At 34.9% G+C, this 16,657-nt stretch overlaps 1 protein-coding gene across 49 annotated transcripts in view; it reads right to left on the reverse strand.

The window, feature by feature from the left end:
• Positions 1-16,657, reverse strand: part of RIMS2 (regulating synaptic membrane exocytosis 2) — a 592,339-nt gene that overhangs the window by 196,115 nt on the left and 379,567 nt on the right. For 21 of the 49 annotated variants that reach the window (XM_044245115.1, XM_044245130.1, XM_044245120.1 and 18 more), the window contains 3 exons: positions 4,385-4,564; positions 3,378-3,487; positions 2,503-2,535 (listed from right to left, as the gene is read on the reverse strand). In XM_044245115.1, coding sequence (XP_044101050.1) covers positions 2,503-2,535; positions 3,378-3,487; positions 4,385-4,564 — 323 coding nt within the window. The remainder of the gene's footprint in view (positions 1-2,502; positions 2,536-3,377; positions 3,488-4,384; positions 4,565-16,657) is intronic. The other 28 variants (XM_044245129.1, XM_044245136.1, XM_044245126.1 and 25 more) reach the window with 3 other exon arrangements.

Raw genomic sequence — 16,657 nt, forward strand, 5'->3', positions numbered from 1 at the left:
TTTGCACAAGTGAAGAAAAAAACAAGACCAGATATGTATATTTGTTACTTTTGGTGACCAAAAATTTCGAACTATTCATGATACAATGAGTGATTATAGGGAGACTAAAAGATTATTTTTAATGAATTTCTGACAAGTTATGGAAGCAAATAAACAGTCTATTAATAAGTTATCATACTATCTTCTTTTAGGATGGCTCTGATTTGTAAAAGAGAAATTGTAGCCTCTAAAATATTACAGTATATGATAACTGTGTAAAGTAGGCAAAATACTTTGTCTATAAGCTTTATACATTCTTAGAAAAATAACATTACATATCTTTTCTTCTACAGAACCAAAAAAAAAATTATAAATTCTCTTTTATTTTCACAAAATGACAGTACCTCAAAGTTAAGAGAAATTTTTAAAAATATTAATGCTTTAACTGTTGTTTAATACATTGTACTCTTCTTATATTGTTCTTATTTTTTCTGGTTCTCAAAGAGACGATAACCAACACTGTACCATTATGAAAACCAACATAGCCAAGGTTTTAAATTCACTTAATTAACAGGCTAAAATATAACCAAAATCAAAAGGAATTTAAGTAGGAATTGTTCATTTTTTAGCTGTTGAACAGGATGAGAAAAATAATCACGACATTACTTTGATTTTGAAATAATGCCATTAAATTACAAGTTCTGACAACGTTTCAAGAGATAATCCAAATATAATTTGATGTAGACCACCAACTGACAGCCTATTTTGGATTATGCATCTTTAACTTCAGTTGGAATTCGAAAACTTCTAAAAGAGGTATTTTTGTCCCCAATTAAAGCAAAGAAAATTACACAATTATGTATCTGCTCAAGTCTTCATATCAACATTCACAAAAACACTGCTGAAATCATTCATACATTCAAGCAAAACAAAACAAACAAAAAATCCTTTTATCTCATACTGGAAATGATAAGGGCGGTTTTAGCTCTCCTTCCTTGTACTTATTAAAAAAATCACAGTGAATGGGGACATTAAAAGAAAACTTTTTTAAAAAAATATATTCTATAGGGCATATAGAATGTTAATTGACAAGCCCGTTAAAAAATTCCTCAACCCCGACTTTCAGCTTTAGCTCTATGCTGACTTTCTGGTAGGTTTATTATTACAAAGAACAGAACTCACATCTCAACAGACTATTGTTATAAAAGATATTAAAACCAAATTTTTAAAAAATTATGACATAAACTATTTCTGACATCGCATGCCAACAAATGAAGTCAAAACTCTGTCTTTAAAAGTCCTGGGGAGACAAATAATATTTCATACACATCACACAACTTTCTTTTGGTAATGTACTTTTAAAATTATGTAACCCATTCTAATGCAAATAAGTAAGAACTACAAAAATGCTGCTATAATCTTGCCAGACAGCATAAGAAACCATTAGTCATAATAGCACAGAGTTGTTTAAAATCATGGTACATATTATAGAGAAAACCTCAATACTGAAGTCCATAAATCATTCAGTAACTAACAAGAACACAGCTGTTCCAAGTTATATAAGGCAATAAAATAATGCTGTTCAAATGCGGTGCACTTAAAATTTTGTTACAAATAGCTTATAGAAATTTTAATAGAAAACGCAATTTAATATAAACATCTATAGAATGATGAGATTCTTTTAGGAATACATTGTACACTATTTGAAGTAGCTTTTCAGTTTTTAAACAATGTTTCATGCATTCATTCAACAAACATTTATTGAGGGCCTGTAATGGGCCAGGCATTATTCTATGTGCTGGAAATTCATAAATAAATAAAACGGTTAACAATTCTTTAAACTTACTAGGTTAATTTTAGAATTCTTTCATTGGCAGAGGAATTCTTATTATTTAGTAAATGTATGACACTCCACATATCATGATTCAATATTTTCTCTTGAGTCATGACGTAGTGTTGCTAGTAAAACTGTACATGTTTAACTTTGGTATACTGTAAGCGGTCTTGGTACAACATGAAAAATGATGCAGGAAATACAAACCACAATCGCTATCTAATTCAACAACTTTCTTTTCTAGAAAGTCAAATTTAATGACTGAGAGATCATCATAAATACGAAATGAAATATATGAGGATAAGTATCACTAGACTGGGTGTACATCTTTGGTGATATAAACACAGACTGCAATTGATGTCTTTGGTTAAAGTCTTGTACAACATACAGATTTCTGCTTGAAAGGCACATTAAAATTTTTAAAAAACAGAATATTCTATCTTGGCATTTAAAGGAAGTTCCACTCTGCATCCTTAAGGAAATGAAATCAAAGAAATTTAACTCCTTGGTGTAATTTCTAAGTAAAACCAAAGTTGAATACTTTACCAAAAATGATAAAAGAAAATCATTTTATTCTCCATAAAAGTCTATACCATGGAGGGACATCAATTGCAGTTGGGTTTATTTTTGCTTGCATAGCCCCCCAAAAAGGCTGTCAGCACAAAACAAACCCTCCTTTATGTACAGACCTTCATAAGGTTCTATCTCCTTGACTCCATTGTCTAGGAAAAACAAAATAAAAACAAAACAAAAAAGGGAACCAAAGCACAGGGGTTAAAAACAACAGAAATTTCCAAAGGCATAAAATGTATGTATCATCTATTAAAGAAAAGTTAAATGGTGATTTAAGTATATAAACATAAATATATATGTATTTTTTTTTTTTTGGCAAAGCACATCCAGTTACTAAATAAAGGGACCATTTAAAAAAATGAGGTTAAAAATTACTATATTCTATCATCCATGCTTTTAGAGGTCCTTTATCTAAGGATTTATAGTTGTTTGGGGAGTATGCTCATCTGTGTATAAATAAATAGTGCTTCTTATGCAAAAATTTGAAAGTATTAAAAATATCAGTACAACATGCATCTTTCTTTGTATATTCATGATTACCTTTTCTCTGGTACTCCAGTTTTGAGAAGGATCACCATTGTTGTGCATCAGCTAACCAGTCCTTTGCAGTGTGTGAAAATTGATTTGGCTAGTTACTAATAAACTTTATGTAACTATCAACAATTACATACACTTAGTTGTAGCAAAGAAATAGCATCCCACTGCTTATCTAAGAGCATTAAGTTTACTTTTAAAAATGCATTTATTCAAATTTTGAAAATGTGCAAAAGCAATAACAGGAGGTCATTTTCCCTCCAAATATTACAAATTTTAACTGCAAAATATATAATAATTATCAATATATTTATAACTATAACTACTAGCAAATGCGGCTAAGGCGTTCAATTAACAAAAGAAGAACACTAACAAAGAAGTAGTAAAAAAAAATATCTTGATTCACCTTAGCTTCCGTGTGTATTTCCTACATGACATAATTAGAAATAAAACTTACTTCTCTCCAACGTTCCCTTTGGCGGAAGTTGTGGAAGTTGTCGGCCCCTTCGTCCTGCCACTGGAGTACTCGATGGGCTGGTTTGGACAGACCCAGTACGAGGATGAGACCTACAAGATACACCATTGATGCTCATTTTCAGTAGGATGAATGAAGTCATTTGAATACATTTGGTTCATATGATAGTGTGCAAATGCAATTTTAAAAGAGGTATAGCTGCTGATTAAAAGGTTAGGAAAGTAGGACAAAATATGGATATTTGAATGATTGTCGAAAGATGTTTCTACTTTTGTGTCATATGCATACACATACACAGATACATGCACACAAAATCCTACAGTAACGTCCATGGAATTGTTCATGTAAATTAGTATTCTATCCATACGAAAACAACAGGAGAGCTCTGCAGCTCAAAAAATGAGAGGTAATGTTTTACATTTCTTTCTACCAGATTTCAAATTCTCAACACTAACCTCCCTCCCTTGATGCAAGGAGATTTTTACTCAGGCTTATATTAGATATCCCTTTATTAGAAAATATCTCATGATACCATAACTAAAACCCTGAACAATTCAGAATTCAACTAAAGATACTGGTTAGATATGTGATCTTAGTATTGATAGAAAGAAACAAAAAGCTAGTTTTAGTTATTGTCATTACGATGATTATTCCAAAATTGATGTCTAATGGACACAAACAATTTCTCATTCTGTAGGAGAAGAACATGAGTGTTATGAGGTGCATTATGGGGGGATTTACCCAGGACTCCTGATCAATGAAAAATCACACAACAAATGTGGTCAGGACAGTTCAAAACAAATTACAATGATAGCCACACACTATTATATCCGCTGAATATAAATAGTGTGCTTACACTGAAAAGGTTAGTATCGATCGTTACTAGTGATCAGCCAAGGATGAGAAAAGAGACCATTTAGCTGCTGGGAAAATAAATAGGTGTGCTGGTGGGGCAAAGGGGAGGTTAGTCTGATTGATTTATCTTTCACCTCGATAAGGCAGGTGAAGGAGGGGCAGATCTTCCAGTCATTAATGAAGGCATCGACCTCATGAGGTTTGTGTCAGGACGCTCAGTGGATCGGGAGCGGGTGGTGGTCCGCTCTAGGAGAGGCCGTTGTTCTGTTGATCTGGATCTGTGATATGGCTGTCTATCTGCTGCTTCACAATCCCTGAAACGTTAGTCAGAAAGCAGCTCAGTTGATCTTTAGTGCCCTTCTGCTATTTGGTTATGATGCATCAAATCGATTTTGAAAAAGGTCATTGTTTAAAAGCATCGAATCTGTAAAAACATATTCTGAGCGGTTCTCACTACACTTCTTCAGCATTTCTAAGGAAACCACCATCTGCTTTTGGCAGCAAGTCCCAACGAAGAGAATAGGAGTTGCTCAGTTATTGTCGGCGACAAACGAAACTGCCGGCTTTCCAGAATGAATTCCCTACGTGGAACCGGTGACATATGTGGAGAGTCTATTTCGAGGAATGCAATGGTTTTTCCTAACGTTCCCAAAAGAGTGAAGGAAACCCTATAAGCATTAATTCTAAAGACCCGAAGGCAGTTCGGGTTTTTCTCATTCTGTAGGTCATAAAAAGGCCTTTTGCACAAACACAATATATTGATGCACCCAAACATTCCAACAAAAGAATCAAAACATAAGAAAACCCTGCAACCTTGCAGGCCGTAGCCATATTTCAACACACCGTTCACAAGAACAAGCACAGACAACTGGTTCACCAGCCAATCTCCGCCACCTAGCTCAGGGTACTTCAGCAACGCCAACAGATATCGCTCAGCAAAGTATTTCTCGGTTGAGATAGTAAATGCTTCTGAAACAATGTGATCCTGACCACAAAGAAGACCAATATCAAAACCTAATCCTTGATGAAAGACATATACTTAAATTTCGGGACCCCATCATTACCGACTTTTGTATCCCTGGACCCTAGCATGCTTTGAACACCTAAAACGTGATTGGTTAATGTTTTCTAACACCAGCCCCACTACCTGTGAGACAGCCCTAAGAACACTCATTTGGCTTGAGAACTCTAGGCCAAATTATACTTCAGATTAAACTGTGACCTACCATCTAGTTTTAAAGACAGTAATGGAAATGCTTACATATTATGGACTGTAAAAACAAACATTAGTCTCTCCCAAGACTAATGTAAACAACTTTCATTTTACCTACAACTTCTCCCAATCTTATTTTTGATAATGAAAAATGCGGGCCATTAAAGAAAAATAAGAAAAGAAAGAGCACAATTTCCTACATGTAACTAATTGTATAGCGCATAATTTTAGACCAGCAGGAATGAGATTAGATGACTTTAGGAGGTGAATGCTGGGTTTATTCTACAATACATCTTGTGATTCTCTTACACTTTAAATTCACAAGGTAATACATAAATCAAACCATTTTAAAAAAATATTTTAAAATGCATGTGCCATGATATGATTCATTTCCTAAGATTAATTTAGTATTTTTAATTTTTTTATTGTGTTATGTTAGTCACCATACAGTACAACATTAGTGTTTGATGTATTGTTCCATGATTCATTGTTTGCATATAACACCCAGTGTTCCGTGTGATCTATGTTTTTATGTAAGTATATCCAGGATATGTCAAAAAAGCTGACATATACAAAGTGTAAATACATACACAATATTCAATTACTTTCAAAGAGAGATCTAAAAAAGGCAACCTGATGTATAAAAATTCATAATTCTATTTTTTTGTTTCTGAAAAACTATTTGAGAGAGAACACTTTTCTTTAAAAATAAATGTGCTAAATAGTATTTTAAATGTTTTTGGTTGTACATATCTTTGTATAGTTTCATCACAGTCTATAAGCAGAAGCAAAGGAACATATATATATCTTAGATTCCTTAAAACCCATTTTTTTTTGTAAATACCGATCTTTACCTTATTTTCAGATTTCCTATTATCTTAAGGTAATAATAAACTTTTCTTACTATATGACATGTACTGACAAAATTTTGTGGAATGTCTATGACTATCGCAGCAGAAAATCAGGCTAATCTTTCCTGTATTTACGTAAAATTTGATCTCTTCTGATTCCATCAAGCAATTTTCCAAGTGAAAACTAAGATAATAGGATATACGCTTTTACTTCGTTGACACTATCTTTTAAATAATTGAAATACATGATTGTGACTGAAATCCAGAGAATTATTTCAAATTTGTTGCTATGTCCTTTAAAGGATACTGTCACTTATAAAGCCAACAAGTCACGCGTTAGGAAATATCCTTAGAAAAATTTCTCTTTGGGGCGCCTGGGTGGCTCAGTGGGTTAAGCCGCTGCCTTCAGCTCGGGTCATGATCTCAGGGTCCTGGGATCGAGTCCCGCATCGGGCTCTCTGCTCAGCAGGGAGCCTGCTTCCTCCTCTCTCTCTCTGTCTGCCTCTCTGCCTACTTGTGATCTCTCTCTGTCAAATAAATAAATAAAATCTTTAAAAAAAATTTTCTCTTTGGTGGAAAAGTTGTTTGAAGACTAAGTCGATGTTTTAAATTTTGCTTGTATTTCTTCTCTCCATTTTCATAAGTAAGATGAATTATATGATTTCCACAGTGTGAAAGGAAAACTGGTTAATAAGTGAAACACAGACATACACAAAAACCCACAGTAGAAGGTAGCAATTTCTTAAAATGTCTACCATAGTTAAGGGGAATGAAAAGCTACCATAGTTTAAACTTAGATCACACAACAGAAGACCAACACAGGCTCCCGCTCCCACAATCGGGTAAGGATAAGCCTTATAAGGAAGAACCAAGACAATTACTGAGAAAATTGAAAGAACAATGCCTAGGTCTTACCTATAATACCCAGTCTCAATGCAGGTTCTTTAAGGGAATGAGATATAAAACTTGACAACTTCCACCTAAATTCTTAGTGAATTTTAGTTTTAAGAGAAGAACTTAAAAATATTTAATTTTGAATGGTAACCACTAAGAGCTATGGATGGTAGCACAGGAACTATGCATTTACAAGGCATAAATATTTTAGTACCTAATTTGGGGTCTATATTTCACTGTAAGTAGCTTTCTCTGTAACTGCACTTAATTTACTTGATTTTACTTTATGCATTTTAAAACATTCTTCTAAAAAGGATGGCCATAAGTTTTACAAGATTGCCAAAGGGCAAGGCATATAAAAAAGGTTAGGAATCATCCACCTACAAAATTAAATTTTTCTTATTAGGTGAATAATCTTGCTGTCTTTAAAAAAGTGACATATTTTTTAAAAAGTGATATAATATCTAGTAACTTACTGTCTTTCATAGTTCGATTTTTTAATAGTTTATATTTTGTAACGTGTGTAAAATAGTTCAGATTTTTGCATGTGTCATTTATCTGGATAAATACTGACCACTGTTCTGTACTCTTTAGGGGCTCCTATTCCAAGGTTTGGAGAGGATCCTGTTTAATAGACCGTCCACAAACAGAGATAATTCATCCTGACTGATAACACTGGAACAAGGACCAGGATTGTAACAACTCAGCTTTATAAGCCAATAGTAGCATAGGCATATTCCTAAGGATTCCTAAGGGAAAAATAATTTTATAATCATCTAGTGCAGCCGTCCATTTGAATCATTTTCCCCTTCACTATAGTTGCTCTTGCATAAGATTTTTTTAAGTTTCTAAGCATCTGGCACAGCTCTCTACTTATTTCACCACTTCTGCTATTTACTTTTCCTATTCTCACTTATAGCACAAGGCAGAGATGTAATGGAACAGGGAAGAACAGGGCACAGGGCCTTCTCTTCTATAACCACTTACATTAGACCATCGCAATGATTCAACTTATAACAACAAAAGCTCAATGTAGAGCATCTCTGTATCTCTGCAGGTATGATAAAAGAACACTAGGAAAACTCAAAAAAAAAAAAAAAAAAGTAAAGGAAAGGAAAAAACAACCACCAGCACAATGCAAAATTTCAAAGTACTATGCAGATATCAGTGAAAGTTCTCCTAGAATGTGACTCAGAACTTACAGTCTGTGATTAATTAGGCTCATTTCACATTTAGACTGTAAAGATGCCATAAGTAAATAAAATAGGTTTTCTTAAAAAAATGAACTTTTGGGTGCCTGGTGGCTCAGTGGGTTAAGCAGCCGCCTTTGGCTCAGGTCATGATCTCAGGGTTCTGGGATCGAGTCCCGCATCGGGCTCTCTGCTCAGCAGGGAGCCTGCTTCCCTCTCTCTCTCTCTGCCTGCCTCTCTGCCTACTTGTGATCTCTCTCTGTCAAATAAAAAAATAAAATCTTTAAAAAAAATAAAATAAACTTTTAAAAAAATGAAGCTATTTCAGAATTATTTTTTTCCTTTTGATAAAGAAATTATTTCTCTAATGCTGAAATCTTAAATTAAAAAAATTTTTTCAGTGTATCTCTGAAGGACAACAAGTACCTCTCAGTAAGCTGATTACCAGCAGAAGCAGTAAGCTTTTGGTAAAATATATGGAATGTCTAGAGATTTTCTGAGAATTAACAGCATAACTGAAGAAATATATACAGGATAATATTTTAAAATTAGATATTTTAGAGCAACTTAATAAAATATAGATACATATTTATATAATACAACAAATAATTTAAATTGCATGACTCAACTCTATAATTTTCATGTTCACCATAAACTGTATTGCACAAGTTTAGCTTTTTAAAAACTCTAGTTTATATTTAGTATGGCTTCCAAATAAATAGATACTATGTATAAATAAGAACATTTTTGTTATTTTGGTGGAAATAGATTAATTTATCCTTAGTCCTGAGAGCATCTCTCTACAGAACATTTCTCCTCATTTAAATGTAAATTCTGTATGTTAGTTAAAAGTAGTGACTTTATTCAAAAAAAAATAGCAGTGTCTAGTGTCAGCCACATTAGCAATCTAAGATGTGAAAAACATCAGTAATACATATAGTGAGGTGAGAAAGCAAGACACTTCTAAGGTAGGAATATTATTATTACCCATAAGCCTATCTTATCACCAAAAAGAGATGTAAACTGTTCTCATTTCTAGAGAAGTCTTTTCTTAGAAATAGTCATTACAGGAGATAGCAAGAAGAAAATATACTATCTCAATTTCCTGAAAAAAATTAGGGACAAATGCAATATTGAAAAATAAAATATACTTTATTATTAAATATGCACACATAAAAACATAAAAGATGTAAATGTCTAGAGGATATTTTGAGTATTCTATTAAATATTTATAATATTCCTTATTATTTTTTATTTCAAAAAATAACAGAAAACCCCAAATAAGTAGGATTATTTACTCAGCAGCAATTAACATGCAGCAAATTAATATATCTTCAAAATATATTTTTTTAAAAATCCAGAGATAATTATCATTTATAAACCATAAAATTCTTACTTTAATAAATAGATCATTTTCATTCTCAGTGAATGTTGAAGTTTAATAACATTTATCAACTGTACGAAATTAATGTTGTTCCACCAAGGTATGGGACCCCTATGCTTTCCCTTCCTGGGCCCTCAAATTTTCCATAAAATAACATATTTTAAAGATGTATGTCTAAAGGACCAAATTATGCATTGTTACTGTAGTATATGTATAAATGTGATGAGGCTTGGTCCTCGCACTAGAATGCTATGTTCAACAGTTTCACTGATCAACTTTGAAAAATTCACGAACCTTCCTTTATTCTGGTTGCGTTACATGGAGAGAGAAATGGGTAGAGTGTGATTACCTCATACACGTGGCTGCCAGATGCCCTTAGCTGCCACTTCATGTTACTCCCAATCATACAAAGGTGGTATAGTCAGAGGATTAATTCCCCCAACACACACACACACACACACACACAAACACACACACAGAGTCTAACACAGCAAGAGGTATGCAACTTTTCGAATGTAAATACCACCTCAGTCACAATGAATGACGATGTCTAATAGTCAATTAAAAAACGACTGAAAATACCAAAAACAAGAAAAATGGGGCCCACGGTCAAGAGACAAACTCAAGAGATGACACAGATGTTGGAATGATTAGACAGGAAATTTCGAATAAGGTAACTGATATCTTAAAGTCTACATCAGAAAAGATGAACAACGTGCATGGAAAGATGGAGTAGTTTTGGCAGATGATGGAAACCATCAAAAAGAGTCCAGTGGGAGACACATGGTAGAGAAGGGACACTGTGTGCTCTGGGTCCCGGGCTAGGGTGGATTGTGGGTGTGACGGAGGAGACTACGGAGCAGCACTTGGGGGATGCAATGAAGAACTGGTTTAAATCCTGGGCGTGGGTTCCTAAGGACTTAATCTGGGCTGCTGTGAGATCCTGTCAGATGAGCGTGCTGGGTAATACCTGCTCTAGCCCCGCAAGCAGCTGGGCTGGCCTCTGACCCCACTGCTACTCCTGTGGTATGCCTAGAATCAGATAACAGGAATATCATTCTCCAGAAATATGATGGTATCACAGTGGCTGTGCACAATAAGGCTTCTTGATGACTTGTATCAAGTTCTCCAGCAGCCAGTCATCTAGGGACTTAATTCTACCTATGTTAATTATCTTATAAAGCTATTGAAGTTCCAGAAGTGAGGCCATTTGTTGCAAGTGCAGTAAGTACTTTTCTATTCGTTTTAGAGTAAGTTCTTTTTACACTCTATGGATCGACTTATCAAAATATTAGTAAGGTGGGGTCATACTTTGAAGCAGCAGGTCCAGGTCATTTTGTATACAGAATTTTGTTATGCTCAATAAATCACATTGGAGGGAGGAAAGAAGTCAGATGGAAATACTAGAAATACAGAAAGTAAAGTATGGCAAAATACTAATTAGAAAACTTTCCTGGATTCGGTTTATAGGGGTTGTAAGTGCCTAGTTAAGAAGTTTAGATAGTGGGGCGCCTGGGTGGCTCAGTGGGTTAAAGCCTCTGCCTTCGGCTCAGGTCATGATCCCAGGGTCCTGGGATCGAGCCCCACATCAGGTTCTCTGTTCAGCAGGGAGCCTGCTTCCTTCTCTCTCTGCCTGCCTTTCTGCCTACTTGTGATCTCTGTCTGCCAAATAAATAAATAAAATCTTAAAAAAAAAAAGAAGTTTAGATAAGATTTAATTTTCAGTGAGAGTGACTTAAAGCTTCTGAACATTATATATATATATATATAAAATCATATATATATATATATATGATTTTATTTATTTATTTGACAGAGATTGACAGTGAGAGAGGGAATACAAACAGGGGGGTGTAGCAGAGGAGAAGCAGGCTTCCCGCTGAGCAGATAGCCCAATGTGGGGCTCGATCCCAGGACTCTGGGATCATGATCTGAGCTGAAGGCAGAGGCTTAATACTGAGCCACCCAGGGGTCCCAGAAAGGTAATTTTTAAATAATGAATTAAGAAGCTGAATTAAGCAGTAGTCTATGAAATGAATTAGAGTAGGAACCTGTAGTAACGGGGTGAAAATAGGGACAAAAGTATGGATGACAAAGTTTATAAAATCACGATGTACAAAATATGCAACATGCGGTATAGAGAATATACACAATATATGAAACTATACAAACAGAATGTTAGGGTTAGGAGGAATCACAGAAGTCACATAATCAATCTTTGTCATTTTAGAAATGAGCAAACTAAGGCTCACAGAAACTAGGGACACATCACACAAGTAGATGTTTTCTGAGCTGGAACTCAAATCAAGCTTTCTCCAATTTAAAGCCAGTTCACGTCACTGAACTATAAATTCTTTGATAGCAGGGACTTCTCCCCCCACCAAACATGTTTGACATCATCATCTGAATTAAATGTAGAAATAAACAAACCAAAGAAAAAACTTAAAATTCTCAGCCTCCAAAATAAAATGATGGCCTATTGGCAGAAATAAAAGGACTCTAGGGAGGAATGACAATAACTTCACATTTGAACTTGAATTTGTGAGGGGTGGAAAAATATTCTGTACTATGTCCATCAGATAGGGAGATCCGGCCTTCAAAGGAGAGAGCTGCACTAGAGATACGGTTTGAGGGGTCATTTCAGTATTGGTTGTTGAGTCATTATTTCAATACTATTTACTGAATTCATATTATGGGCCAGGAAACACACCAGCTATTGGAAGTGTTGGTTAAAACCACAGAGATGATAAGATATGGATCAACACACAGTCAAAAATTTGAGGACATGAAGAAATAGAAAAGAAGAGGAGACAGAGAACAATCAAAAGGTAAAATGAGAGTCAGGATAGTAATGCATTAGAGAAGCTAAAAAAAAAAACTGATTAATAATGGCAGGTGCAAAGAGGCAACACAGATAAATATGTACAAAAACCTTGGCAAATAATAACCATGGAGAAAATAGCTTAAAATTAAGAGCTGGAGGCAGAGGTCAAACTGTAGAGGGTTGAAGCTTAGGCGCTGAGGAAGGAGTGTTGGAAGCATTTGTAAAAATACATATTCAAGAAACATGACTTAAAAAAGAGAGTGAAGAGAATCGTTCTCAAAGTAGATTGAAGATGTGGCAGAATAGAAGAAAGATATTATTTAGACTTAATCAGTAATTCAAGAAGAAGCAAAATCATGAAAATAGGAGAGACTGAAATGCAAGAGAAAAAAGAAATAGTGCAGAAAAATTCCAAAGGCATTAAGAGAAGTTATAGTCAGAAGCCCAAATAGAAGATGAGTTGTGATGGAAAAGAACATACTTGTAAGAGAGAAGACTGGTAACAATGCAAAGTTAAGACTAAAAGGAAGGTAGCTCAGGAGGTACAAGTTACTCGGGTTTGATCACGTTTATTAAGGGCTCTCAGTGCTACTTGCCAGATAAGGCATCTATAAGCAAAGAGGGATCTCCTTCTCCCTGTGACTCTGCTAACTTTGTCAGAATCCTTTCTCTAACGGGGCGGGGGGGTATTTTAGTTACGGCCCCAAATACCCTGAGGTAAGACAATCCACTGCCTCTCTTCAAGCTCTACAACATCCTTCATCATTACTCTAGACTCAGCTCAGACCCTTCCCAGAACCTTACTCAGTTCTAGCACCAAAGCAAGTCCCAGTTCTGGCACCAAAACAAGTTATGATAAATCTAGGATATTTGAGGTCAATCACTTCTACTCAAGCATCTTATCCCTGTCATTCTTAGTTTTCAAGTACAGGGCAAGCTCACTTGCCTCTGATGTCACTTCTCTAAATTCTTCATCTTCTGTACTTTCTTCTATAAAGTTTTAATCTCCCCTGTTTCTGTGAGCTATATTTGCAAAAATCCTTTCCATCATTAGCAAACTTCCTTGTGTCATCAAGGAATGATTTTGTTTGCAGAATGGTTTCTGTGTTTCCCTACCTTAAATAATATTTAGCTCAACCTTGCACATTCTGCTTCCAGGAAAGCTCACATCAGCAGAAGCTGCTTATCCCTTCATACTTTATTGTCCTCAGACCCAGAAGTTGGCTTCCTAGAGACACTCTGGCCATTACTTTCCTACCACAATATAAATGTCCCTATTCTATGAAGCATTCAACTTAGCTCGAACATCCATTAAAAGTTCAGGTTGCTAGTATCTATCCAACTTGGGATCATTATCCCTTAGTCATTGATAATTTGGGGGAATTGGTTGTCAGCCATCTTCTTTTTCGTAATTCCTATCGTTATACTAGGAGATTTTAGTGCAAGTGCAGAAAACTCTTCAATAATCTTGAACTGCAACATGTTCAAAACTTCAATGATCCTCACATTTTTCCTGAATTACTCCCAACCCCCAAATTACTGTGGATCTTAGAATCCAATGGAACTATTTAAATTCAGAAACACTAAACTCCAATATCTCAAATTCTGATTATAATAATTAATGCTGTCAGGTGTCTCATAGTCTCACTCTCACTTTACTCGATCCTCATTTGATACTTTTTGTTTCTTGGTGTCCCCAATTGCTAACAGTATTATCACTCCCTTTGTCTTCCTTCCTTTTCCATCCTAGACTCCTATTATTGATCATTGACCCACTCCCATATCAATACTCAGATTCCCTTCTAACCCAATCTTTCAAACATTCATCAGAACCCCAAAATTGGTTCAGTGCCATAATTGGATTTCTCTACATCTAGACAACTGGGTATAGTTGAAGCAAAACATAAATTCATTCAGGTTGACAAAGTCATGTTTTCCAACTTCTACTGTGCTGGTATCACCAATAAATAATATTTTTACTTTTCCCACCAATAATCTTGTCACTTTTTAACCAATGACCATTTTAAACTTCCTCATTTCCAATCAATCATGTTCAACCTTGGGCCTTCCCACTCAAGAATTTGTCTCAAAAACAATCACCATAATCTTGATGTATAACAACAACAAAATTGAGGCTATCAAACCTAATTATCTTCAATTTAACAACCTTTTTCTAAAAACTTACTTAGTTCCAACTCTGTTATCTATTTTCTTTCTGTCTCAGAAGAAACAAGAGCTGCTTTCTGTTTATAAACTCCATCTACGTGTTTAAACCCATCTCCTGCCCTAAGACCTTTCTAACAGTCATCTTGTCCTTTTTCTGTATTTTCAATCTAACTTTTCCTAAAGGATCTGTCCGTCCAGCCTCAAAACTCATGATGTATTTCGTATTCTAAAAAAAAGAAGTCTACTTTGGTATCACTTCCACTATCCAGTATTTCTCCTCCACATTCTGAAAAAAGCATTCTGTTTTTTTAGCCCCTAGGCAGGCCTCAGGCCACGGTAAGCTGCTTTTTTCCATCACCCCCTTTTGAAATCATTGTAGATGACGTCACCGATGACTTCTCACTTGCCAAATTGGCATTTTTCAGTTATTATTTTTCCTGTTGCAATAATTCTTCCTGCTTTAACCTCTATTCTGATAGCTCTATTCTTCTCACTTTTCCTTCTCTATGTTTCTTCCTTTATCTATCATTTAAATATTTATGTTTCTCAGAGTAGAGAAAAAGTCCTTGGTCTTCATGTCACAGGTTGTTTCTCCAACTGATTTCACTTTTCTTTTTGTAGCTACTTACTGTTATCAGTGAATTTACTCTCAAATTACTTTATATAGCTCAAAGTTCTTTAAGATTTAAAATTATTGATTTTGGGGGCACCTGGGTGGCTCAGTGGGTTAAGCCTCTGCCTTCAGCTCGGGTCAAGAGCTCAGGGTCTTGGGATCAAATCCCGCATCGGGCTCTCTGCTCGGCAGGAAGCCTGCTTCCTCCTCTCTCTCTCTCTCTCTCTGCTTGCCTCTCTGCCTACTTGTGATCTCTCTCTTTCAAACAAATAAAATCTTAAAAAAAAATAAAATAAATAAAATAAAATTATTGATTTTATTCCTTGCTGGAGGTTTCTCCTTAACTCTCTCAGTAATTCCAGAACTGAACTTGTCTCTCACATAAACTAATTTCTCTCTGAACATCCCTCCCCCCCAACTCTGTTAAGGTGCCACATGCATCCAGTTACCCAAACTATGAGACTCATTGTGTTTCTTGACTCTTTGCTCCCCATCAACATCCAAATGCTATTATTTACCGTGTATTATTGATTTCAATTGATTAAAACTCTGGTCTTCTTTCTATCTCTCCATCCATTACCTTACTTAGTTCAGGGCCTCAAAGAGTTTTCTGCTGACCAAGACCAAGGCAGCAAATATCTTTATGCATGCTTTCCTTTCCCACACACTTTTCTCTCAAATCAACCATCCATAAAGTCTCTAGAGTAATTAGCTAGAATGAATAAATATATTATAATCATGTCCTAATTAAAACTCTTTGAAGTACCTCTATCACTTGTCTTAGATTCAAATTCCTTAACAGAACATACAAGATTATCCATAACTGGAACCAACTCTTATCATCCCAGATTCATTTCTTGTTATTCTCTTGTGCCTTGTGGATAACGCTCCAATTGCACTAAAACATGGTACTTACTACTTTAGTGACTTTGCTCACAGATTTCTTTAGAATTCCACTGACATCCTATCTTAGCTCTATATAAATCTAAATAATTCCAATTCCTCTTTTAAGATATAGCCTAGTTATCTTCATGACATCTTTACATGAAAGTCCACCATCATGCTGATTTCTCAGTGTGCTGTGGATAGCTTTAAGTTGAGATAAATACTAGAGGGAAAAAAGTAAGGTATGAGGGTAAATTTTTAAAGATAAAATGTATATTTCATAAAATAAAGGCTATATCTTAATAAATGGATATTAATAAAAGGTAACATGGTATCTATTCTAAATATGTTTGTTTAAATGTTGACTATGTCTAAAAATACACAGTG

Source organism: Neovison vison, chromosome 4, assembly GCF_020171115.1.
Source record: "Neovison vison isolate M4711 chromosome 4, ASM_NN_V1, whole genome shotgun sequence".
Taxonomy (NCBI): Eukaryota; Metazoa; Chordata; class Mammalia; order Carnivora; family Mustelidae; genus Neogale; species Neogale vison.